We start from the raw sequence: 26,709 nt of genomic DNA, 5'->3' as shown, positions 1-26,709 counted from the left end.
AGGCTCTGTATTTATTAAACTGCTAAACATCAGATTCTGAACTGAAGAGAAATATTAAAGAAAAATATTTTTCAAAGTTATTTTGCCCTAAAAAAATATCTGTTGATAGATGTTTTTATTCTTCTTCATCTCTGCAGCTCAGAACAACACAAGGAGACTCTCAGACAGTGACTGAAATAAACTCAAACCCTCTGTTGTCTTTTATTAGAAACATCATCCACACACTGTGATTATAAAAGCATAGATGAACCTCTCAGTCAGACTGACTCTGCTCTGGCAGCAGAAACCTTTAACTCTAGTGGAGCTCATGTTTATAAAAGTTTATCATCACACAGAGCCAGACCAGAGCCAGACCAGAGCCAGACTGTCTCCCTTCATGGTGCAGGCCCCTGGAGACAGAGAATAGACATACTACAGATAATCATAAATGCTGACCAGATGTGTTGTCAGGTGTCTTTAAACAACCTTCCACCGAGCTCAGCTGTTTTATTCCACGTGATCACAGTGGGCAGCTCACCTGTTGTCTGTGCACTGCAGTGACTGACACTTCCCCTTTAAGAGATCCAGGAAGTGAAAGGAGGAGGTGTCTGCTTGGTTCAGGGGTGGTGCTTGTTGAGGGAACAGGTGTATGTGCTGACAGGGATGATGTCATTCTCTGGCTGAGTCACCTGGGAGACGACAGCTGAACGTAGGGTGAACGGATTGAGAGATCAAGGAGGAAGAGGAGGCATCGCGCTGCTTTCATCACTTCTGTGTTTCAGCCTGAGGAGGAGGAGGAGGAGGAGATCATGATGGCTGCTATTTGTCGAGGTGAGAGAGAGACAGAGGAATGAAATAGAGAGAGAGGAATCATGTGCAGCTGCAGAGTAACTTCTGGATCATTGCACCAAACTCCATTCAAAAACCTACTGATTTTATCTGCTCTCATAGCTGCAGACTTTAAAGGTGTGAGCTGCTGTTTCTGTGTTTTAGCTCATTAACCACGAACAGCTCTCCTCCCTGTACATGTATGCAAGGCCATAAGTATGTGGACACCCCTGTCCACGCTCTGAAGTGTAATTCTGGTGTGTTCATGGTTCAGCCAGAGCCCCTTTATTCCAGTGAAGGGAAATCTTAATGCTACAGCATATAAACACTCAGAGGTAGTTCAGGGTTCAAACAGTCGATTACTCAGTCAAACATCCTTCTGATGATCAGTCTTCAACACTAAAGCTAAAGGATCCACTTTCTCTGATCAGATGAGTCATGTGATCATCTGGGTCAGAGTCAGGTACCTGAAGACCTCGTCCTGGTCTGTGGAAGCTTTAATGGACTTTTTTTCTTTAATCTTGAAATAATCAGTTCACCTGAAAAACACCTGCTGGGTTCATGGATAACAATTTGTTTCAACATGGCACAAAGTCAGCTCCATGAAGAAATGAGCCCTGGACTCAACCCTGTCCAACTCTGACTGACCTCAGACCAGAGCCCAGACCTCAGACCTCATCAGTGCTGGACCTGTTAGAGCAGCATGTTCATTTTAGCTCTGTGTGTTTGTGTGTGTTTGTGTGCGTGTGTAGGTTTGTTTTTCAGTGTGAGGTGAGAACAGTTCAGGTTCAGATCGTCTCAGGACTGAAGTCTGTGACAGTGATCAGCTGAACGTGTCTCCAGTATTCGGTTCATCTGACCTGAGATCAGCTGCTCTGATTACCACACAGGGCTGGGTGAGGAGGGGGTGGGTGGGGCTGTGACAATTAGTTGCTTCAGACTCCTGTAGTAGGGGCTGTAGTGGTGTCGTGGTCAGTCTGGCTTTGGTTCTACATCACTTCCAGGTCCTGGTCCTGGTTCTGGATTCTGTCCCAGCAGATGGAAACTCTGACTTTCACTCCATCATCATCATCATTCATGAACTTCTTCCATATTTGCTCTTGTTGGCCTGACTTCTAACCCCTGACCTCTGACCTCTGACCGCTGCGTAGTTTAACCAAAAGAGAACAGATCCTCCTTCAGTCAGAGTGGAGGTGTTACAGGTGTTACAGGTGTTACAGGTATCAGAGAGCAACAGGTGAACAGCAGAGAGTAAACAGGTGACTAACAGTCTGTACACGAACACACAAACAGTGTATAAATGACTCACAAATCCCCTGGGCTGAGTGTGTGTGTATTACCATCACCTGACTGTGAGAGTAAACTGTGCCAGTGTTAATGGGGGGAACGGTGAGGGTGATGTAATGCAGGAAATGGACATAGTGCAAACACACACACACACACACACACTCTCTCTCTCCCTCTGATCATCGTCATCATCCTCATCCTCAGCTCCTCCTGTTGTTTTCATCATAACTTTAAGATCAAACATTAAGATTCACTGACTACTCATATAATAATAATAATGATAATAATAATAATAATAACTAATAATCAGCTGTTCACAGACTGAAGGTCCAAACTTCACATGATTAACTGATTAGAAAATTAAAACAATTGAATAGTGAATAAATCCAGTTGCTATGTCCTATAACACTCCTCTTCATCATCATCATCATCATTTTTAATTTTAACACTCCTTCAGAATAAAGATACGACACATTTCCCCACATTAATTGTATGTTCTCTCTGTTTTATTTTGACACTTTCCTGTGGTGGGGGCTGTTTTGTTGCTTCAGTGTCTCACTAATCACTGTTGTGTGTGTGCTGTGACCTCTGACCTCTGACCTCCTTATAGCTGCTTGTGTTGAAGCTGTGTGGATAGAAACCGCTTGAATAGAGACAAAAAGAGCTGATCACAGATCAGTCTGTGAACAGATGATGATGATGATGATGTATTAAAGGTTCAGATAGAAACTGTCTCTGGTCTGGTTCTTTATGCTCCTGTGCTGTGTGAGAACGTGGACACATAATGAGGCAACGGGCTGCTGGGTAACGACATGTGACAGGCCCCCACCCCTCCTACAGAAGAGCAACACCCCCGGACTGAAGACAGTCATTAGAGATGAACCAGAACCAGAACTCTTAGACTCTCAGGGTCTGACAGGCTGTTGTGGTTATACAGAACTTTGTAGTCGTATTTTGTCTCTTTGTAGTTCTTTGTAGTGGTATTTTGACCTTTTAGCTGTTTTGTGTCATTTTGTGGTCATGTGATTGAACCCTCCCCAGGGATAAAAAGAGCAGTAGCAGCTACTTGCAGCTGAAAACTGTCAGTGCTGCTCTTTGTCTCCTGACTCAGAGCTCTTGTGTACGTGTGAGAAATTATGTTGTGTTACGGTCACACTGGGATGTGACAGGTTCATTGTGAACTGATGTGTTTGAAACCTGTGGTTTAAATTTATGCAGATGTGCTGACCTGGAAACAACCAATCAGCTGGTTTTCATGTAACAGTGGTTGGATCAATTCAATTCAATTCAATTTATTTGTACAGCACCAAACCATAATCTACAATATCTCCAGGCTCTTTACAGGATCAGGACAGTCTACCTCAACCAGTTGGGTTTAAGAAGAGAAGGAGGTGGGGGAGTGGGGGGGGCTCAGTCCATCATGGGAATCTTCTAAACCTCTAACTAAGGTATGGTTCAGGACTCACCTGGTCCAGCTCTAAACTATAAGCTTTATCAAAGAGGGATGAGGAGGATCAATGAGGATCAATGAGCTCCTGGTCTCTCAGATGTTTTCAGGTGTAGGTACCTTCACACTGGAACGTGGCTCAAAGTGAAAAGCAGTTTCTGTTGACTTCAGCAGATTACAGTTGTGCTGCTTATTCTCATGTTGTGCTCCATATGCGTTCTAACATCTCATACATGTTCTAACACTCCATACGTGTTCTAACATCTCATTTATGTTCTAACACTCCATACATATTCTAACATCTCATTTGTGTTCTAACACTCCAAACGTGTTCTAACATCTCATTTGTGTTCTAACACTCCAAACGTGTTCTAACATCTCATACGTGTTCTAACACTCCATACATGTTCTAACATCTCATTTGTGTTCTAACACTCCAAACGTGTTCTAACACTCCATACATGTTCTAACATCTCATTTGTGTTCTAACACTCCATACATGTTCTAACACTCCAAACGTGTTCTAACACTCCATACATGTTCTAACATCTCATACACGTTCTAACACTCCAAACATGTTCTAACACTCCATACATGTTCTAACATCTCATTTGTGTTCTAACACTCCAAATGTGTTCTAACACTCCATACATGTTCTAACATCTCATTTGTGTTCTAACACTCCATACATGTTCTAACACTCCAAACGTGTTCTAACACTCCATACACGTTCTAACACTGAAAACATGTTCTAACACTCCATACATGTTCTAACATCTCATACACGTTCTAACACTCCAAACGTGTTCTAACACTCCATACATGTTCTAACATCTCATTTGTGTTCTAACACTCCAAACATGTTCTAACACTCCATACATGTTCTAACATCTCATTTGTGTTCTAACACTCCAAACGTGTTCTAACACTCCATACATGTTCTAACATCTCATTTGTGTTCTAACACTCCATACATGTTCTAACACTCCAAACGTGTTCTAACACTCCATACATGTTCTAACATCTCATACACGTTCTAACACTCCAAACGTGTTCTAACACTCCATACATGTTCTAACATCTCATACACGTTCTAACACTCCAAACGTGTTCTAACATCTCATTTGTGTTCTAACACTTCATACGTGTTGTATCAGTCAGCTGCAGTGAAGAAGGAGCTGCAGCTCCTACAGATGATGTCCAACAGAGAACAGGAACACCTCCTGCCCAGGTGGAGGAGTTGTCACTGTACGCTCAGAGCTTACAGGTGGATGCTGGGGTAGAGGCGGGGCTTTTGAAAAGCTGTATGACCAACAGCAGCAAAAGAGTGAGGTAGAACACCCTCAGCTTGATTTAAAGGATGCGGTTCATATATATTTCAGTGGGAGTTGTGTAGCAGCCTGAACAGTCTGTCCTCCAGCATTGTTCATATTTTTGCCATGACCACGATCTTTCTCTGACCTGTACCGTGTGTTTCTTCTTGTAACCATGACGATGACGCCTGAACCAAACCTTCATCAGATTATTTTCCAACAGTGAGTTGATGTTGACCCTAAAGGAGCTGCTCAGTGTTTGAGTGGCTGCTGCTGGACCAGGTGTGTTGTTGTAGTTGTTTCTGTCATTGTTGTTGTTGTTATTATAGTATTTATACCTCTGGTAGTAGTATCAGTAAAAAAAAAGTAAAATTACAGTGACGTGGTTTTGTGGTATTTGCAGCAGCTGATGAAGTATTATAAGAGTAAACTGATGAGATCAGTTAATGAATAATTAAACAGACTTTAACGACTGTTGTACAGTCATCAGGTCGTTATAATAAACATGGTGATGACTGTGAGTCTGCAGCTGCTGCAGTGTGTTGTTGTTGTTGTTGTTGTCAGTCTGCACTGAGCTAACATTGATCCTGACATGTCCTCCTCTGCTTATAATGTGATCAATACCCTGATCAATAGTCAGGCACACACACACACACACACACACTCTGCTGCTCACAGGTTTAACTCCTGAATGACTTCACCTCCAGCACCAGACTCCAGTCATTATTCAGTGATTTATTGATAAGATGAAGAATTACTTCAGTATAATGTGACTGAGCTCTTTATCATGGAGGTTATAATCACTTTATAAACTTCAGAATGAATCCACACACATGTAATAAACTTAATTTATTATGTTTTTCTTACTTTAAGGTCTTCCAGGACCTTCTGATTATTTACTCACTGAACTCAGCTGGAAACAAGTGTGAGCCTGGCTCCATCAATAATGATCAATAATAATAATGATAATAATATTAAGAACACAGGTAAAAAGTTCTGATCATTTACTGTGTCCAGATCGTACTGCAGCAGACACACTGACACTGATTATCATACAAACACAACAGCACACAATACAAATGTTAATATTAATCTTAATGCTCAGGTGTTCATATTAGGATGGAGGGCTATAATTTACCCATAAACAACCTGGAATAAAAACCACATAAATAATAAAATGTTGAAATATCTCACACTGGTTTCCACCAGTTTAGAGATGTTGCCGACTCAGATTTGAAGAACCTGATGTTCCACCAGAGTCAGAACAGAGTTTTCATGTTTCTGACACAGACGAGTTCAATGAAGCTACTTTTAAAATTCAATCGTTTATTGTGTTTTTTAAATGAAATGTCCAGAAACATTCCTGCTCTCTCTCTCTCTCCTGCTCTCTCTCTCTCCTGCTCTCTCTCTCTCTCTCCTGCTCTCTCTCTCTCTCTCCTCTGCTCTCTCTCTCTCTCCTGCTCTCTCTCACTCTCTCTCTCCTGCTCTCTCTCTCTCCTGCTCTCTCTCTTTCTCTCCCCTGCTCTCTCTCTCACTCTCTCTCTCCTGCTCTCTCTCTCTCTCTCTCCTGCTCTCTCTCTCTCCCCTGCTCTCTCTCTCTCCTGCTCTCTCTCACTCTCTCTCTCCTGCTCTCTCTCTCTCTCTCTCCTGCTCTCACTCTCTCACTCTCCTGCTCTCTCTCACTCTCTCTCTCTCCTGCTCTCACTCTCTCTCTCTCCTGCTCTCTCTCACTCTCCTGCTCTCTCTCTCGCCTGCGCTCTCTCTCTCTCTCTCTCTCCCCTGCTCTCTCTCTCTCCTGCTCTCTCTCTCACTCTCTCTCTCCTGCTCTCTCTCTCTCTCTCCTCTGCTCTCTCTCTCTCTCCTGCTCTCTCTCTCTCTCTCCTGCTCTCTCTCTCTCTCCTGCTCTCTCTCACTCTCTCTCTCCTGCTCTCTCTCTCTCTCTCCTGCTCTCTCTCTCTCTCTCCTCTGCTCTCTCTCTCTCTCCTGCTCTCTCTCACTCTCTCTCTCCTGCTCTCTCTCTCTCCTGCTCTCTCTCTCTCTCCCCTGCTCTCTCTCTCACTCTCTCTCTCCTGCTCTCTCTCTCTCTCTCCTGCTCTCTCTCTCTCTCTCCCCTGCTCTCTCTCTCTCTCTCCTGCTCTCTCTCACTCTCTCTCTCCTGCTCTCTCTCTCTCTCTCTCTCTCTCTCCTGCTCTCACTCTCTCACTCTCCTGCTCTCTCTCACTCTCTCACTCTCCTGCTCTCTCTCTCTCCCCTGCTCTCTCTCTCGCCTGCGCTCTCTCTCTCTCTCTCTCTCTCTCCCCTGCTCTCTCTCTCGCCTGCGCTCTCTCTCTCTCTCTCTCCCCGGCTCTGTCTCTCTCTCTCCCCTGCTCTCTCTCTCGCCTGCGCGCTCTCTCTCTCTCTCTCTCTCTCTCCCCTGCTCTCTCTCTCTCCTGCTCTCTCTCTCTCTCTCTCTCCCCTGCTCTCTCTCTCTCCTGCTCTCTCTCTCTCTCTCTCTCCCTCTCCCCTGCTCTCTCTCTCTCTCTCTCTCCCCTGCTCTCTCTCTCTCTCTCTCTCACACGCGGGTGCACGCACTCGTGCCCGCGCTCACAGTGCTGCAGGTAGTAGCCCCTCCCCCTCCCCCCCTCCCCCCGCCCCCCCCTGCCCCCCCCTGCCCCCCGCCGTTTTAAACACAATAACCGCCGCTGCTCCGGGTCCGCGGACCGCTCAGGTTCGGGTCTGAGGGACTTGTGGGTTCCTCCGGCTCCAGGTCTCCGGTGTCAGGTGAGCCGCTTCAAACCGCCATGTTGCTGTATTTCTGTCTGCGTTTGTGCTTAAATCACATCGGGAGGTTTGTTCGTAGCGACCGTTACTCTCATTCACCGGCCGTGGCTAATGCTCCTTTCGGTACCGGCTGCAGACCGGCCCGGTGGGACCGACACACGGCCGGACTCGCTGTTTCTGAGCTGGTAGCCGGAGCAGGGGAGACGGTGCTCGGTTTCAACGGAGCAGCGTTGCCGGTCCGTCCTCATTGTTCTCCGTGAAGTTTGCTGGAAGTGATGTAATGTATCCCCGGTTCTGTGTGCAGCGTGCACTGCGCCAGACTCCCGGTAAAAAACAGCCTTTTTTAGGCTGCATCGCTGGTCGGTGAGGGCTCCTGTGTTGGGGGGGCTCTGGCCTTGTAGCTGCAGGCGTCACTTTGTTTTAATGAATGGGAACTCCTGGCATTAGCTCCTGGTGTTCACCACTGTTCTGGAAGAAGGAAACTGCGGGAGCAACAGGAGAACCAGATCAAAGTTCTGTGTGTGGGTCAAGTTTCCGCCGATTTGAAGAGGAGCTCATGTTACTTCTTCAAGTAATTGATTACTATTCGGTGGCGGAGATACACAGCCCGGTAAGCAACTAAACTTTAAACTGTAATATTTGTGAACGAAGTTTGGTGGTGTAACACGGCAGTGAGGCTTAGCGGGGCAGGATGTGTTGGAATCAGCTTCATGTCGCTGGAGGTGAACTGATGACGTGTTCAGTTCCCACAACCTGCGTCAGGCTGTTTCCGGAGCCTGGAGCAGGTCTCCGGCTCCAGGCTCCGACTGGGACCTTTAGTTTTCAGGTTTCAGGACCGAGTGAAACGACCTGTTGGAAATGAATGAACCTCCGTCTGGATGATGACGTCACTCCTCCGGGAAGTTGTGCTGAAGCTGCAGTGAAACTGTGAAACTGTGAGGTTCTCCTGAGAACTTAAGATTAAAGACCTGTGTTCATGGAAAAGAATGCGTTGAAAGACAGGAAGAGGAAGAGGAGGAGAAGAAGAAGAAGAGGAGGAGGAAGCTGCTGCTGCTGATTTTTTTGTTGTTGATGTTTGTTGTTGATATTGGCATTGATGATGATTGTTGTTGTTTGTTGTTGATGATGTTTGTTGTTGTTGTTGTTGTTGGTTGTTGATGATTGTTATTGTTTGTTGTTATTGATGTTGTTTGTTGTTGATAGTTGTTGATGATTGTTGTTGTTGTATGTTGTTATTGATGATGTTTGTTGTTGATGATTGTTGTTTGTTGTTGCTTGTAGTTGTTGTTGTTGATGTTGATGCTTGTTGTTGTTGTTGTTGTTGATGTTGATGATGATGTTTGATAGATAGATAGATGACTTTATTCATCCACGAAGGGAAATTAGGTTGTTACAGCAGTCCGGTGTATAAGAATACAAAAGTACAATAGAATGGAATACTGAGGTAAACAGAATAGAAATAAAAATACAGAATGGCAAGATAGAAATACCATAAATAACAATATACTATGAACATGCATATGTAAATAGAAAGTGCAAAAAGAAGGATACAAATATTGTATGAATATGATATATAATATCAATACGGTTAGTATTTGGAGTGGAGTGTTGTGATGATTCAGAGTGCAGAGGGTGACAGGTAGATTTAGTCCAGGTGTGTCATCTTGGCTCTGACAGAGGTAGATGAGTTGTACAGTCTGACCACAGTAGGTAGGAACGATTTCCTGTATCGTTCCTTAGAGCAGCGGGGTTGGATGAGTCTGTTGCTGAAGCTGCTCTTCAGCTTGTCCAGTGTTTTGTGGAGGGGGTGAGAGGGATTGTCCATGATTGCCAGCAGTTTTGCCAGCATCCTTTCCTCCACCACCTCCTCCAGGGTGACAAGTTTGGAGCCAACAAGAGACTCTGCCTTTTTGATGAGTTTGTTCAGTCTGTTGGCGTCCTTTGCCTTGATGCCCGCACCCCAGGACACCGCAGCAAAGAAGATGGTGCTCGCCACAACAGACTGATAGAACATCTGCAGCATCTTGTTGCAGATTGTTGTTGTTTGTTGTTGAACATGCAGAGATGTGATGATGAGAGATGTGATGATGAAACTGAGTTTTTACTAAACAGGAAACAGTTTGTGGATTTTAGAGGAAAGTTTTGAACAACATGAGACTCATCATCAGTCTGTGGGTCAGTGACTGTGATGAAGTTGTGTGTCTGTTGTGTGACACGTGTGATGTCTGTTGTGTGACTAAATGAAGGGTGAGTGTGTTAAACAGGTTGTCTGACTGATTGATTATCAGAATAGTTGCTTATTCATTTTCTGTTGATTGATTAATCATCTCATCTGTAATTATGAAAGTTTTGTGACAGTTTTCAAAAACATGGAGAGGAGTCCTTGAATGTTACTTTCCAGTTTCCTGAAAGTCCTTGAAAAGTCCTTGAATGTGATTTCCAGCCATCTGAGATGAGATTATCGGACCTGCATGTTTTTGTGATTAGTTAGTTGATCCATAGAAAATAAATCTGGTCATCAATCAATCAATCAATCTTTGCTGATTTCTCTGAACGTTTTCAGACCTGAAGCTTCTGGAAGTGAATGTTTAGTTACTGGTGGTCGGACTAAAGCTGATCTCCAACCTTTTCATTTGTCTCATGATGTGAAGCATGAAGACGTCTCATTAGGAAGTTTTGATTTCTGATGTTTTACAAACTAAATGATCAATGGAGGAATTAATCAGCTGATTGATCAATAATGAAACTGGTCGTTAGTCACACGATCCTGTCAGTCCATCAGAGGACAGTTTCCTCAGTCATTTTGGTTCCAGTCTAAATCCCAGTTCCTCCTGTGGGCGTGAAGGACCAGTCTGTGTCTTTACCTGTAGACCTGAACCTGGAGAGTCCTGGACAGAGTCTGGTCCTGACAGGAAGCTCGTTCACTGTCTGAGTGAAGTGATTGAAGTGCTCCACAGCTCTGCAGTGGCTACATGGAGTAAGCTGCTGGTGATTATAACTGTGTTTTGTGAGAGTTTGTGTGTGTTTGTGAGAGTATGAGAGAGAGAGAGAGAGAGAGAGAGAGAGAGAGAGAGAGAGAGAGAGAGAGAGAGAGAGAGAGAGAGAGAGAGAGAGAGAGAGAGAGAGAGAGAGAGAGAGAGAGAGAGAGAGAGAGAGAGAGAGAGAGAGAGAGAGAGAGAGAGAGAGAGAGAGAGAGAGAGAGAGAGAGAGAGAGAGAGAGAGAGAGAGAGAGAGAGAGAGAGAGACTTGTGTTTTGTTATAACCACTGTTGTTGTAACCACTTTCACACCGACTCAGCCTGAGGTCTGACCAGGAAAGGAACGTCCTCTAACCAGGTGATCTAATCCTGACTCTCTGATTGGTCGGTCTGCCGTGCAGGTACACAGGCGTCACCTGGGTCCTGTTTTAGTCTCTGTTTTCCCTCATTTCACACATGTGATGATGTTTACATCACACAGGTACACGTCAAGCTCCCTGTTTGAAACCAGATGAAGACATAACAGAGATGTTTATGAACAGAAGAGTGTTCACTCTGTTCTGTTTTCATCAGCAGAAACACACAGGCCTCACAGTAGAGCTCCAGACATCAATTATATACTGTGTGTTGAGTCTTCTTCCACAGACACACACAGACAGTCTAATCCTGTACAGACAGACAGGGTCTGATCAGGCTAATCCCTCCTCACCTCCCTCTGCTCTGACCTGCAGTTTACCTCTCTCCCTCACTGGCTATATAACACACACACACACACACTCTCTCTCTCTCCCTGTCGCATGGGACATTATCTGACAGCAGTTTGTTTTCAGGTTTAAAGGTCAAAGGTCAAACCTAGAACCCTTTTACTGTTTTTTGTGAGTGTGTGTGTGTGTGTGTGTGTGTGTCCCTTGTCAGGACCAGTATTCCTCATGGTTCTGATGAGGCCTGAATTGGTGCAGTGTCCTAATAAGGACAGGTGTCAGACTGTGGGAGTGGTTAAAGTCTGTCAGCTTTTGTAGTAAACACCTGCCCCCTGCAGTCATTGGTCCAGGGGTCAGGTGTATAAATGATGTGTACACATCAACAACCATGTGTGCATCATTCCCCTCATGAATCAGTATGAACAGACTGATCATGTGATCAGCTGATCAGTCCTCTGATCATGTGATCAGACTCATTGACGGTTTACCAGTACTTGCTGTTCTCTGTATGTGGTTGAGATCTGACTGCTGGTTCTGTTGTGGTTTATGACACACCTCTCTGTCAGCTGACATCAGCTGTGGTTAATTAATGTGAGGTCAGTGAGTCATTGATGACATAAAGGAAACTCAGTGTCTATTCTCTTCTCTGATTGGCTCCAGGCTCAGGTAGAGACACAGAGCTTCTGATTGGCTTACAGTTGCCACTGCTTTGCAGTTTTGAACACTTCCTGTTGTGGTTTCAAATTAAAAGTCTAACAGAGATGTCCTTTGGTAGGGTTTTAATGTGAAATATGCAGGAAGTGTTGAGCTATTGATGAGTGAATGAGAACAGATGGTGGAGCTGTGCTGAGGAGTCGCTGCTGCAGAGATGAGTTTGTGGAGACAACAGGTGAAGATGGAGGAAGTGTTTCTATGGTAACAGTCTGAACTTCCTGAGAGACACCACTCAGACCCTTTGTCCTTCTTCTGCAGATCTGCCAAGCAGCCCTCTGACCTCTGACCCCCTCTGCTGACTGGTTGGTGCTGGGAGCTCAGGCTGCAGTGAGGCTGGATGATGGTGATGAAGAGGAGGATGAGGTGCCATAACAGCTCAGTTGCACGTGTTGGCGTGTGAAAGGAGGGCAAAGGTCGTGTCACCTGCAGCAGCTGCAGCACATGCAGACGCAGAGGGAGGAGTCCTTGAAAGTCATGGATTATAAGGCAGAGAGCCTTTAGAATATTCCTTGAAATCCAGAGTAAAAAGCTCAGTGGCCTGTTATTGACTGGAACGTAGAACTGAAGGATCCTGAAACACACAACCTGAGGAAACACGGAGCTGTCGTACAGATACAGAGGATCATCACCCTGAGTTCACCTGGAGATAAAACATTAAATCTCTTAAATCTCTTGTCTCAGTTTCTGGGATTTGAAAAGAACCTTGAAGTTAGTTCAAGTTGAAGAACATTAAACAGATTTTTACTCTTTTTAAATTCTGGAGCAGAGCCTCTTCTTCCTGCTCTGTCCGTCCTGTTTTCATCATATTTTTATTTCCCTCCTCCTGTCGGTCGGAGGACATGGCTCCGTCTGCATCAATACAAGAACGGACGACAGGAAGTTGATCCCTGCAGGGAGCAGGGCCAAGAGACAGACGAGGAGAGAGAGAATCAGAGCAAGAGAGAGGGAGGGATATGTCGTGGAAGAGGAACTACTTTGCGTCAGGCGGCGGAGGAAGCGGCGTTGGTGGTGGCAGTCGTGTGGAAGGTAGCGTTCAGGGAATCTTGACGCCACGCACCATGACGTCCATCGCTCCCAGTAAAGGGCTGAGCAATGAGCCAGGACAGAACAGCTGCTTCCTGAACAGCGCCCTGCAGGTACACACACACACACACACACACACACACACACACACACACACACACACACACACACACACACACACACACACACACACACTGCAGCAGTGGCTGTTATTACTAAACACCAAGTACCAGTGTGTACCTGTTTGGTATTGAAGCAGTAGAGTATTGTTCATGAAGCATGTGGTAAACACTGAACTACATCTAATTAAACCAGTTGTTTAATTACATGTAGTTCAGATGTAGTTTAATAATAATCCAGTAGTTGAACTACATGTCATGGATGACCCTCCTGAGTCTCCGCCTTTTACTGTTAAGGAAACCAAAGCTGACATCTCAGCACTTTTTATTTTATTGGTTTATATTTGACCTGTGTACTTTTTATTAATAAATTCAATTCAGTGGTGTTTTTATAATTTCATACCACATGTACTTTGTCCATTTGTTTATTTTTTTTACAATTTAGTTTAAAGACTTTTTCTCAGTAGTTTTAGTTACTAAATGTCTCCCTGTGTTTTCGCTGCAGTTCAGCTTCTTCCAGTGTGAAGCTGTGCTGTTAAAGTAGCTTCCCCAACACAGCACGTTAGCCTGTAGCTAACAGGTTAGCATGTTGCTTGACACAACAAGCATGTTCTCCCTCACTGGGCTCTGTGGTCTGTGTGGTCCTGAGAAAATCATCATGGGTTACCATGGTGATTTTCACAGTGACAGTACAGCTAAACTTTATACACAGATAGGCTCCACCCAGAAACATGGTGGGCGGTGCCTGCTCACAAGTCTGTGGGAACTGACCAATCAGAGCAGGTGGAGATTAATGGAGAAGGGCCTTAAAGAGACAGGAACTTTAGAGGTTTGAACATTAAAGCCTGTAAATCAGGATACAGGACCTTGAATCATTTATCCATATTTGATAATCAATGAAGTAATTGATCAAGTGAAAACCGTCTCTGGTTCCAGCTTCTCCAGAAAATATTCTGCAGATTAATCAAATGTGTCTGGTGGGACGTTCATGTTCCCCTCAGGATGAACCGTAATTACCTTGGTGACTTTTCCTGTCTCTGGATCCAGACTGTCTAAGGTCGTTGGATCCAGACAGTCTCAGGTCTTTGGATCCAGACTGGCTCAGTTTTCTGGATCCAGACGGTCTCAGGTCTTTGGATCCAGACGGTCTCAGGTTGTTGGATCCAGACGGTCTCAGGTTGTTGGATCCAGACTGTCTCAGTTCTTTGGATCCAGACTGGCTCAGTTTTCTGGATCCAGACTGGCTCAGTTTTCTGGATCCAGACGGTCTCAGGTCTTTGGATCCAGACTGTCTCACAGTCTCAGGTCTTTGGATCCAGACTGTCTCAGGTCTTTGGATCCAGATGGTCTCAGGTCTTTGGATCCAGACAGTCTTATGGTCTCAGGTCTTTGGATCCAGATGGTCTCAGGTCTTTGGATCCAGACTGGCTCAGTTTTCTGGATCCAGACGTCTCAGGTCTTTGGATCCAGACGGTCTCAGGTTGTTGGATCCAGACAGTCTCAGGTCTTTGGATCCAGACTGGCTCCGTTTTCTGGATCCAGACTGGCTCAGTTTTCTGGATCCAGACTGTCTCAGGTCTTTGGATCCAGACTGTCTCAGGTCTTTGGATCCAGACGGTCTCACAGTCTCAGGTCTTTGGATCCAGACTGTCTCAGGTCTTTGGATCCAGATGGTCTGAGGTCTTTGGATCCAGACTGTCTCAGGTCTTTGGATCCAGACGGTCTCACGGTCTCAGATCTTTGGATCCAGATGGTCTCAGGTCTTTGGATCCAGATGGTCTCAGGTCTTTGGATCCAGACTGTCTCAGGTCTTTGGGTCCAGATGGTCTCAGTGTGGCTGCTAATCAACAGTCAGATTACTGCACCATCACTCACATAACAACCAGTTTGATAAGGGGTGTGTGTGTGTGTGTGTGTGTGTGTGTGTGTGTGTGTGTGTGTGTGTGTGTGTGTGTGTGTGTGTGAGTGTGAGCCTGTAATAAGCCTCTGCCTGCAGCTCCTCCCAGACTACACATAAAACTCAGTTATGACTCATCAGCTTTCTTTTGGGGAGGGGGGGGGTGTATTGTCTGCCTCAACAATCAGAGCGGAGACAGTGTGGGGGAGGGAGAGTGTGAGAGCTGTAATTACTGGTGTGGTTCGTTTAGATGAGGATGACACATTAACCTGGGGGGTGGAGCTGCTGAAATGACAGAGTGGTCTGAAGAGGAAACACTCATTACATGGTTTAACTAAAGCTGTGCCTTGATCAGCATCGACATGCAGTCAGAGGTCAGGGACAGCTCATAGCTGGGTGAGCATCAGTGTGTCTCCTGTCAGCAGAGAAGGCATTATTTTGTGCATCACATGAAGAACTAGAATCAGCTACTCAGGTTGTTTCCACTGATGAGTCAGTATCAGGAAATATGGTCATAGTGTTGATAATAATGACGACCTGAGGTGTTTTTGTAGAACATTATGATGTCACAGTGAAGTTCAATTCAATTCAATTCAATTTTATTTGTATAGCGCCAAATCATAATATACATTATCTCAAGGCACTTTACAGGGTCAGGTCAAGACCTTACTTTGTTACAGAGAAAAACCCAACAGTTCCCACAACGAGCAAGCGCTTGGCGACAGGGGGGAGGAAAAACTCCCTTTTAACAGGAAGAAACCTCCAACAGAACCGGGCTCAGGGTGGGCGGCCGTCTGCCTCGACCGGTTGGGTTTAGGAGAAGATAGAAAGAGGGGGAGGGGGAGGAGAGGGGAGAGAAGAGAGAGAGAGAGAGAGAGAGACCAGGAACAGCTGTGTAGGTAATGGTGTTATCAATAATAATGATGACAGGTAACAGTGGTTAATAGTAAAGATGAGTAGTGGTGGATCTGGATCCTGCTGCTCCCGAGGCAGAGATACCTGCAGAATGAGGACAGAGAGAGGGAGAGAGAGGAGAAGCACAAACTACGGGAGAGAAAAAATACAAAGTTAATGCCATGAGGTCATCGAGAGAGAGAGGGGGAGAGAGACAGAAATAGGGAGAGAGCGCCCAGTGAATCATGGGAATCCCCCAGCAGTCTAGCTCTATAGCAGCATAACTAAGGGATGGGTCAGGACATACCCGAGCCAGCCCTAACTATAAGCTTTACTAAACAAGACAGTTTTAAGCCTGATCTTAAAGGTAGAGAGGGTGTCTGCCTCCCGAACCCACACTGGGAGCTGGTTCCACAGGAGAGGAGCCTGATAGCTGAAGGCTCTGCCCCCCATTCTACTCTTACTAACTCTGGGAACCACAAGTTGACCTGCATTTAGAGAGCGAAGTGTCCTATTGGGAAAATAGGGAACTATAAGCTCTCCAAGGTACGATGGTGCCTGACCATTAATGGCTTTGTAGGTGAGGAGGAGGATTTTAAATTCGATTCTGGATTTTACAGGGAGCCAATGCAGAGAGGCTAACACAGGAGAGATGTGATCTCGTTTCCTAGTTCCTGTCAGTACTCGTGCTGCCGCATTCTGGATCAATTGGAGGCTTTTTACTGAATTTTTGGGACATCCTGACAATAAAGAGTTACAGTAGTCCAGTCTTGAGGTAACAAATGCATGAACTAGTTTTTCAGCATCCTTTAGACATAGAATGGGTCTGATTTTAGCAATATTGCGCAGGTGGAAGAAGGCTGTCCTAGAGACTTGCTTTATATGTGAAGTAAAGGACAAGTCCTGGTCAAAAATGACACCAAGGTTTCTGACTGTAGCACTGGAGGCCAAGGTGATGTCATCCAGAGTCAGTATATTATCACATAGTGTATCTCTGAGGTGTTTTGGGCCAATTACAATAACTTCAGTTTTGTCTGAATTTAAGAGTAAGAAATTACTGGTCATCCAGATTTTTATGTCCTTAAGACAGACCTGAAGCTTGGCTACCTGGTTAGTCTCACCTGGCTTCATGGATAAGTACAGCTGGGTGTCATCTGCGTAACAATGAAAATTCATCTGGTGCCTCCTAATAATGTTTCCCAGAGGAAGCATATATAGACTGAAGAGCATTGGTCCTAGCACAGAACCTTGTGGAACTCCATGACTGACTTTAGTTATGATAGAGGAGTCATTATTAACATGAACAAACTGGAGTCTATCTGACAGATATGACTTAAACCAGCTTAGTGCGGTTCCTTTGATGCCGACCATATGTTCTAGTCTCTGTAATAAAATCTTATGATCGATGGTGTCAAATGCGGCACTAAGATCTAGTAGGACAAGTACAGAGACAAGTCCATTGTCTGAAGCTATGAGGAGATCATTGGTAACCTTAACCAGAGCAGTTTCTGTGCTATGATGGACTCTAAAACCTGACTGAAAATCTTCAAACAAACCATTCCTGTGCAAATAATCACATAACTGGTTTGCAACGACCTTCTCAAGGATTTTGGAAATAAAGGGGAGGTTGGATATAGGTCTATAATTGGCTAAAACATGAGGATCAAGAGTAGGCTTTTTAAGTAGAGGTTTAATTACTGCAACTTTAAAAGCCTGCGGTACATAACCAGTTGATAAAGATAAGTTAATCAGACTTAATATAGAGGTGTCAAGTAAAGGAAAAACCTCTTTGAACAACCTTGTTGGAACGGGGTCAAGAAGACAAGTTGATGGTTTAGATAAAGAAACTGTTGAAGTGAGCTCAGGGAGATGTACAGGAGAGAAACAGTCAAAATATAAGCCAGTTACAGTGGACTCTGAGGCTGCTGAACTGGACAGTACATCTGAGCCAGCTGTGGGGAGGAGATGGTGAATTTTTTCTCTAACAGAGACAATTTTATCTGTAAAGAAGCTCATGAAGTCATTACAACTGAGGGCTAAAGGTATAGATGGGTCAACAGAGCTGTGGCTGTCTGTCAGCCTGGCTACAGTGCTGAACAGAAACCTGGGATTGTTCTTGTTTTCTTCTATCAATGATGAATAATAGGATGTTCTGGCTTTACGGAGGCTTTTTTTATACGCCAATAGGCTGTCTTTCCAAGCCTTTAGAGATTCTTCCAGGTTAGTAGAACGCCACTTCCTTTCTAGCTTCCTTGAATTTTGCTTTAAAGCTCGTGTTTCTGAGTTGTACCATGGAGCTAGCCTTCTCTGACTCACTACCTTCCTCCTCAGAGGGGCCACAGTATCTAGAGTTGCACGCAGTGAGGCTACAGTACTATCAACAAAATCATCAACCTGTGTGGATGTGAAGTTAAGAGAGCTGTTCCCTACTGCATTGATACATGGCAGTGGGCTAAGTACTGATGGGATCCTTTCTTTAAATTTGCTAATGGTATTGTCAGAGAGACACCTGCTGTAATAGATTTTTTCCCCAGATGCTGTGTAGTCCATGACTGAAAACTCAAATGTTAACAGAGAATGGTCAGATAAAACCTTTCGTTGACCTTTCACCTTTTGGATATAAAATGTCATCACTTCATTTTATATTGTTAGACATTCCTGAATTAGTGAGTTAAGGCCTTACCATAACCATGTTTAACAAGGTCAGTGATGAGAGAGAGAGAGAGAGAGAGAGAGAGAGAGAAACTGTCTATGCTCTGTAGCTACAAACAAACAAACCGGTGATCAGAACGAACTTGAGCCAGCGGCTGAGATGAGTGAGGCAGAGGAGGTGTCAACATGTGATGAAGACGAAGAGGAAGAACATCACAGTAACAAGCAGCTGAGACCTCAGATCAGCTGTTCACAAACCTTCATCGTCCTCATCCTCCCTGCTGGTCAGGACGTCCAACTCTGCATCAATATGTTTTCACTGTCATCGTGGTCCAGACCCGATCCAGATCCAGTCCACACCATCATTACTTCCTGTTTTTAACAACAGATCATGTTGTTGTCATGTGGTGGAAACATGAACACACTTCCTGAGTGGCCATAAACGCACCATTAGACATTGTGTGGTGTTCACTGACTCACTGTGATGTTTGATTATCTGTCATAGGAAAGAACTGATCTGCAACAATTAATCAATTAGTCGATCAATGATAATTAAAATAGTTGGCTCATTTTATTTCAGTCACCAGCAGCTATGAGGATTTTACATGATGTTGACTTTAGTTTCGTTGGTTTGAGATGAGAGAATGTTAATGCATCAGTGACTGGAGCCATTGATTCACGGACTGAACCAGGATTTGTAGGCGTGGCATAGACCCAGCAGAGACCTGTACAGATCTGCACCTGACCCACTCACAGAAACAAAACAACATATTGGACCTGGGGGGGGGGGCAGGAAGGAGAAACCAACACACCCAATGTGCTGACAGCACAGTGCGTCCCCTGAGGACTCACCTTCTGTCTGTGGTTATGGACCAGGATTATTTTCCATCTGTCACTTTTATTTTTGGACCTGCAGATATTTCATAGTAAAATCTGATCTGAGGCTGCTGCCACTTTATCTTCATTAATGAATGAGCTTCAGTTAGATTCAACCACAAAGAGACAGAAAACAACATCATGATGTTCAGGCTCGCTCCACTTTCAAGTGGACACACTCACTCACTCACTCACTCACTCACTCACTCACTTTGACACACTCCATCTCTCGTCTTCAGATAACTTGTCGTCACGCAGGAGTCCAGATGGAGAGATTGATGAACAGTGTTTGACATGCTAACACACACACACACAGACTTTTAAACTCACTGCAGCTCTTCCTCTGGTCATTAAACTTGCTCTCTGATTGGCCGGCTGTGGTGTCAGGTTGTCCATGCTGACAGGTGATAGGCTGGTAGCCTTGCTGATGTAAAGGCGTCTTGTTGAGTCTTCAGTGGAGTCGCAGCAGCAGGATGAAGCAACTCCCTCCATGTTTGTGTGTCTGCAGATCTTAGGACTCTACCTGGACAGGTGTGTCTGTGGACAGATTCTTCTTCGGGGGTTTTGGTTTCAGGTCTGGATCAGATCTTCAGGTAGACCTGATGCCCTGCTGATGACTTGACTGTTGGTTTTGTAAGAGTTTTTATCTTCAGCGGTGAAATCAGTGTTGAAGTTTCTATGGAAGTTGTTGAGTTTATATCTTGATGCAGGCTGAGTCCTGAGCAGGAGCTGATCCTGATCCTGTTGGTCCCTCCTGCCCTCGTTGCCTTCGTTCTCCTGCAGCAGGAGCTTAGTCATGACTGATGTTCTCCCTCTGCCGCTCTCAGGTCCTGTGGCACCTTGATATCTTCCGCCGCAGTTTCCGTCAGCTCACGACTCATAAGTGCATGGAGGACTCGTGCATTTTCTGCGCTCTGAAGGTGAGAGTCAGACTGACTGATGTCTGAGGCTGATCCTGGACCAGGACTGGTCAGAACCTCTGACCTCTCTGTGTCTGTGTCTTCCTGTTGTTCAGAGCATCTTCGCTCAGTTCCAGTACAGCAGTGAGAAGGTTCTACCATCCGACGCTCTCCGCAGCGCGCTCGCCAAAACCTTCCAGGACGAGCAGAGGTTTCAGCTCGGCATCATGGACGATGCTGCAGAGTGCTTCGTAAGACCACACACACACACACAGACACACACACACACACACACACACACAGATGACAGCTCTCTGTCTCTGCAGGAGAACATCCTGATGAGGATTCACTTCCACATCGCAGATGAGACCAAAGAGGACATCTGCACAGCCACACACTGCATCCCACACCAGAAGTTTGCCATGACACTGTTTGAGCAGGTGAGACGGAGGCGTGGTCTGAGTGACTCTGCGACCAATCATAAAGAACTCGTCAAAAACTCCTGCCTTTCACCATGGAAACCTCAGTGGAAATTGATCTTTGACTTCTCCCAAAGAAAGTACAATAAAATACACACAACACAGCATTAACAACATCCAACAGTGCAGGTGAGCAGGTAGCAGAGTAAACAACACAGGAAGCAGCTGGATCATTAGAATCATCTGAGAAATGATCTTTAAATCAGGTCACATGATCAGCTGTGACCTCTGACCTCCAACAATTCAGAGTCAAACTGTAAACAGATATTTACCTGTTGTTTCTGTGTGTGTGTGTGTGTGTGTGTGTGTGTGTGTGTGTCAGTGTGTGTGCAGCAGCTGTGGAGCTTCCTCAGACCCTCTGCCCTTCATTCAGATGGTCCACTACATCTCCACCACTTCCCTGTGGTAAGTGTGTGTGTGAGAGAGAGAGAGAGAGAGAGAGAAATAGAGAGAGAGATAAGTTGAGGCCACACCCTGCTTCCTAGGTTACACTACAGGGTCACCAAGACAACCAACTTTTCACTCCTTTTATTATGGTTCGGTACACACGCACACACAGGTGATTCAGGGAAGATGAAGAACTGAATAATTTAGATGTTGAAAATAAAATTTTGATTTAAAGTCGTCAAATTGTTGTCTTCTTGCACTTAACGTCTCAAAGACACCAACTACTGATGATGAATCTGTTCCTCCTCCTCTTCCTCAGCAATCAGGCAGTGAAGATGTTGGAGTCGAGGGAGAAGGCGACTCCCAGCATGTTTGGCGAGCTGCTGCGAAACGCCAGCATGGGAGACCTCCGCAACTGTCCTGTACGACACACTGATCACTGACTAATTGACGACTGAGTATTGATACCAAATGTTTGATTCTCACAGCTTCTGAGTGCTCGCTCAATTTCATATCAGTAAACATTTAGTGCTTTCTTTTGGTCCCCCTCCTGCTCCTCTTCCTTCTCCTACTCCTCAGAGTCAGTGTGGTCAGCAGCTCAGGATGGCTCGTGTCCTCCTCAACAGTCCAGAGATCATCACCATCGGTCTGGTTTGGGACTCTGATCACTCAGACCTGGCTGAAGACGTCATTCACACCCTGGGAACCTGCCTGCGTCTAGGGGATGTAAGAAGTAGTGGTAGCTGTACTAGTAGCGGTAGTAGTAGTAGTAGCAGCAGCAGCAGCAGCAGCTGTAGTACAGCAGTACTACTAGCAGTAGTAGCAGTATTAAACATTGACGAGTACAAACGCGGTGATAAATGTCAGTCATCAGCGTAGAAGGAGATAATGGTTTGGTTCAGCTGCTCCACTGAACTCTTCTCCTGTGTTTTCTCTCTGCAGCTATTTTACAGGGTGACGGAGGAGAAGGCCCGTCAGTCGGAGCTCTACCTGGTCGGCATGGTGTGTTACTACGGGAAACACTACTCCACCTTCTTCTTCCAGACAAAGATCCGACGATGGATGTACTTTGATGATGCACATGTTAAGGAGGTACATCTGTGACTGAGTCTATGACCCACTGATGAAATTATGTACAAGTTCTTGTATTTCACGGTTGTATGAACTGGGTGTCAGGTGTGACTCACCCACTAACACAGTGATGTGTGGTTCAGACACAAAGCTGCAGTGACCATGTGTGGCCACAGGGGGTCGCCAAAGGTTACAGAGATCTTGCTCTTTAAAGCTGTGTTTGGTCACAGTGGATCAAACAGTCTCACAACCACAAATCTGCATCAACAAACACAAAACAATCTTCAAACTCAGTTTACCACCTGAACCTTCAAACACACCACAGAAGAAGAACTCAGTCTCAAACACTGGGAATTAGACTGATCCATGAGCAGTGAGGCTCTGACTATCCTCTGAACCCTGTGTTAGTTTACTGTACAAACAGCTGCCGACAGCTGCATTAGAGTGGTTCACTGTTTATTCAGTGTTTATGTAGAAGCAGGAGTGACGTCTTCATCTTGGTCATCTTCATCTTCCTCATGTTGTCCATGTCACAGTCCAGGAAACAAAACACTGCGGCAGAAACCTGATGACTCTCCAGTTCAGGAGCTGGAACCACAGGTTATTCAGATTTTAAACCAGTCGAGTATCAAAATATTTTTCAATCAGCTGATCGTTTCAGCTCAATTGATCAACTGTCAAATCAATCAATATCAGCTGAAACATTATCAAAAATAAATGTTTTTCCTCACAGCCACAGTAGGTGGGTGTGTCTTTAATTTTAACAAGTGCCACATAAACAAATGTAATTATTATCATATAACAGTGGGCAGAGCCAGGCTGAGTGTTAGCTGTGTCCTGACTCTGGACTCAACACAGAGACAAACATCTGAAGGTTCGGGACCAGGTCGTGTGTGTGTGTGTGTGTGTGTGTGTGTTACGGAAAATAAATGACCTCATGTTGTAGTAAGTGATCTCTCTCTCTTCTTGACCTTCCTTACACCTCTCCTGTCTCCTCCTTCCTCTTTCCTCCTCCATGCTCTGCATCCTACCTCCCTTCTTTACCTCCTTTTCCTGCCTCCTTCTCCTCCTTTGCTTCATTTTCTTCCTCTACACTCTTTTCTTTCTTTTCTATCGTTGCTGTTTTCTAAAAACATCAGTGGAGTGAGAGAGCTCATTCCCTCTCTCTCTGCGCTGGTTGTGAAAACAAGGATATCCCTCTATTGTTTATCAGTGCAGCTGGACAGAGCTGAGGGTGTGGTCCGAGCACACACACACACACACCACCACGGCCGACACTTTTGCTCACACTGCAGACTTTCATTCTATCTCTTTCTTTCTCTTCTAAACACACACATTTTTACACACACACACACACACACACATTTTTTCACACACTCTCTCTCAGTGGCACATGGTTGACGGCAGTTTTGAGTTTGGCGACGTCCTGTTGGAGACAAGCGGAGCTGGACTTTTGGAAATGGAGGAAGCGTTGAAATAACAAGCGGAGAATTTCTGTCGCACAAAAAGAGACGCAGACGACAGGAGGACGTCACTTCTCCAACAGACACACAACAGGGTTGTGCAGTCTCACACATTTCCGTTCCCAACGGTGTTTTACCTGCTGAGCGCCGTCTTCGAGGTGAACAGGACGTCCTCACTGTGGCGATGGTTTGATGTGTTTAAAACAGAATATCTGCTGTATCTATCTGCATCATCACATCATCACACATTACATCATTACGTCATCACATCATTACATCATCACTGCTGAGTGCTGTTTGATGTTTTGTGACTCCAAAATGTCTGAGTTTAATCTTCAGAATCTACTGAGGTTCAACATCTGTAACAGGTTTAGGTCTCTGATCTTCATCATCATCATCGTTACAGCCAGCTAACGATGATTCTTTGATCAGGTGAAACCTGAGTCTGAGGCCAACCAGAGACCTGAGACCTGTCCTGAGGTCCAAGGTGTTTCAAAGTCCTCGTCTCCTCTGTGTCTCCCCCTCCACTGCAGATCGGTCCCAAGTGGAAGGACGTGGTCTCTCGCTGCATTAAGGGCCACTACCAGCCTCTGCTGCTGCTCTACGCTGACCCCCGGGGGACGCCGGTGTCGGTGCAGGACCCGCCCTCGCGCCTCGACCTCCACCACCTCAACAAGGCCTGTTACGACAGCGAAGACTCGGGTAACTACAACACAGCTAGGAGTCGTAGTAGTAGCACAACAGCAAACACTCAGGTAACTAAACACAACTATCAGTACTACTTGTAGTAGTCGTAGTAGTATTAGTTGTGCTAGTAGAATACTGTGACAGATGAGACTGAGGTACTACAGGACAGATAAGAAATACAAGTATTTGGCTGTTGTACTTGTAGCAGCAGTAGTACTTGTAGGAATAGCAGTAGTAGTACTTGTAGCAGTAGTAGTACTTGTATCAGTAGTAATACTTGTAGCAGGAGCAGTAATTGTACTTGTAGCAGTAGTAGTACTTGTAACAGTAGTAGTAATACTTGTAGCAGGAGTAATACTTGTAGCAGTAGTAGTACTTGTAGCAGTAGTTGCACTTGTAACAGTAGCAGAAGTAGTACTTGTAGCAGTAGCAGTAGTAGTACTTTTAGCAGTAGTAGTACTTGTAGCAGTAGCAGTAGTTGTACTTGTAGTAGTAGTAGTAGTAGTAGTTGTACTTGTAGCAGTAGTAGCACTTGTAGCAGCAGTGGTACTTGTAGCAGTAGCAGTAGTTGTTCTTGTAGCAGTAGCAGCGCTTGTAGCAGTAGCTGTGCTTGTAGTAGTAGTAGTAGTAGTAGTAGTAGCAGTACTTGAAGCAGTAGCAGTAGCACTTTTAGCAGTAGCAGTTGTAATACTTGTATCAGTAGTTGTACTTGTAGTAGTAGTAGTAGTAGTAGTAGTAGTAGTAGTAGTAGTAGGACTTGTAGCAGTAGTAATACTTGTAGCAGAAGTAGTACTTGTAACAGTAGTAGTAGTAGTAGTAGTACTTGTAGCAGTAGTAGTAGTTGTAGCAGTAGTTGTACTTGTAGCAGTAGTCGTACTTGTAGTAGTAGTAGTAGTTGTAGCAGTAGCAGTAGTTGTACTTGTAGCAGTAGTCGTACTTGTAGCAGCAGTAGTACTTGTAGCAGTAGTAGTACTTGTAGTAGTAGTACTTGTGGCAGTAGTAATACTTGTAGCAGCAGCAGTAGTAGTAGTAGTACTTGTATCAGTAGTAATACTTGTAGCAGTAGTTGTGCTTGTAGCAGTAGTAGTAGTACTTGAAGCAGTAGCAGTAGCACTTGTAGCAGTAGCAGTTGTAATACTTGTATCAGTAGTAGTAGTACTTGCAGCAGTAGCAGTAGTACTTGTATGGAAAGCCATTTGAGCATTTATTCCATATCCTTGATATCAGGGATCGGTTTGCTTCACTAGTTTGGCCTTTGTCAGCACTAGTTAGACATTCTGTCACTCTAGTTGACCAAAAACACCAACTAGTGACTCCTTTGCAGCAACTTGTGGCACTTTTGTTTAACTAGTTCCAACACACTCCTTACTCGTGATGCCAGGAGCTGCACTAGTAGCAGCAAAATCCAAACTAATCAGCTTTTTTACAGACTAGTGGCCCTCTGGACCAAACTAGTAACACTCAAAGTCTTACTAGTTAACTAGTACTAGTTAACTAGTAAGCTGCAAACGCTCTGACATGTTAACTAGTAGCAGCTATTCACCTCACTAATTTAGTTAACCAGTGAGAGCCAGAATCCTCACTAGTGTCACTAGTTGAAGTGTCTTTTGACTTTACTTGTTAACTGGTGAAGCAAAACATGTTACTAGTTGTACTAGTGAAAGCCAAAATGTTCACTAGTCACACTAGTTACACCAAATGCTAATGAGGAGGTGGGCAGAAACAGGAATTGAGGCTTCCCATTGGCTCTCCAATTCAAAATTAAAAATAAGTAGTTGCTTAGTAAGGTCAAACGATTATGTAACTAGTAAGGTTTAAAATTTTGGTTCTTACTAGTTAACTAGTGGAAAAAATGTAGGTTACTAGTAAACTAGTGAGGTGAATAGCTGCTACTAGTTAACAAGTAAGACTTTGAGTGTTACTAGTTTGTTCTAGGGCCACTAGTCGGTCAAAAAGCGTAATAGTTTGGATTTAGCTGCTACAAGTGCAGCTCCTGGCCTCAGTAGTAAGGATAGTGTTGGAACTAGTTTGACAAAAGTGCCACTAGTTGCTGAAAAAAGAGTGACTAACTGACACCTGATATCAAGGATATGGAATAAACGTTCAAACAGCTTTCCACAGAGTAGCAGGAGTAATTCTTGCAGCACTATTGTCTGATAGGGCGTATATTTATTTGTGTGCATGTATGAGCACAGTTACATCACCACTGACCCCATCACCCTGACTGATTGACTAATCTCACCCTTCCAACCCCGG

The 26,709-nt window shown here is 44.8% G+C and overlaps 2 protein-coding genes across 9 annotated transcripts in view; one reads left to right on the top strand and one right to left on the bottom strand.

Moving 5' to 3' along the window:
* The first annotated feature begins 656 nt into the window (after nt 1–656).
* Nucleotides 657–26,709, top strand: part of usp54a (ubiquitin specific peptidase 54a) — a 38,720-nt gene continuing 12,667 nt past the window's right edge. For 4 of the 8 annotated variants that reach the window (XR_011687379.1, XM_071473467.1, XM_071473462.1 and 1 more), the window contains exons 1-10: nt 7,507–7,614; nt 12,265–13,142; nt 20,295–20,387; nt 20,483–20,617; nt 20,693–20,806; nt 21,168–21,250; nt 21,552–21,654; nt 21,812–21,958; nt 22,175–22,324; nt 24,300–24,468. Coding sequence is in view for 7 of the 8 variants with exons in the window: in XM_071473467.1 (XP_071329568.1) it covers nt 12,960–13,142; nt 20,295–20,387; nt 20,483–20,617; nt 20,693–20,806; nt 21,168–21,250; nt 21,552–21,654; nt 21,812–21,958; nt 22,175–22,324; nt 24,300–24,468 (1,177 nt within the window). In the remaining variant the exon portion in view is untranslated. Of the gene's footprint in view, nt 811–7,506; nt 7,615–7,657; nt 8,225–11,860; nt 12,182–12,264; nt 13,143–20,294; nt 20,388–20,482; nt 20,618–20,692; nt 20,807–21,167; nt 21,251–21,551; nt 21,655–21,811; nt 21,959–22,174; nt 22,325–24,299; nt 24,469–26,709 lie in introns of those variants that run through there. The other 4 variants (XM_071473465.1, XM_071473464.1, XM_071473466.1 and 1 more) reach the window with 4 other exon arrangements.
* On the bottom strand, nt 24,532–26,705 carry LOC139615464 (uncharacterized). The gene has a single exon (XM_071473471.1). It carries the CDS (start codon nt 25,647–25,649, stop codon nt 24,612–24,614), a length of 1,038 nt encoding a protein of 345 aa, XP_071329572.1. The 5' UTR covers nt 25,650–26,705; the 3' UTR covers nt 24,532–24,611.

Source organism: Trachinotus anak, unplaced genomic scaffold, assembly GCF_046630095.1.
Source record: "Trachinotus anak isolate AG129_WGS33_773 ecotype Australia unplaced genomic scaffold, CSIRO_AGI_Tana_v1 ptg000052l, whole genome shotgun sequence".
NCBI classification, from domain to species: domain Eukaryota; kingdom Metazoa; phylum Chordata; class Actinopteri; order Carangiformes; family Carangidae; genus Trachinotus; species Trachinotus anak.
The sequence above is the reverse complement of the archived record's forward strand: the minus strand, read 5'-3'. Positions and strand labels throughout refer to the sequence as shown.

Bases quoted from the DNA above. Each gene is read 5' to 3' on its own strand.
- LOC139615464 (XM_071473471.1), bottom strand. From the start codon at position 25,649: ATGGCTTTCCATACAAGTACTACTGCTACTGCTGCAAGTACTACTACT.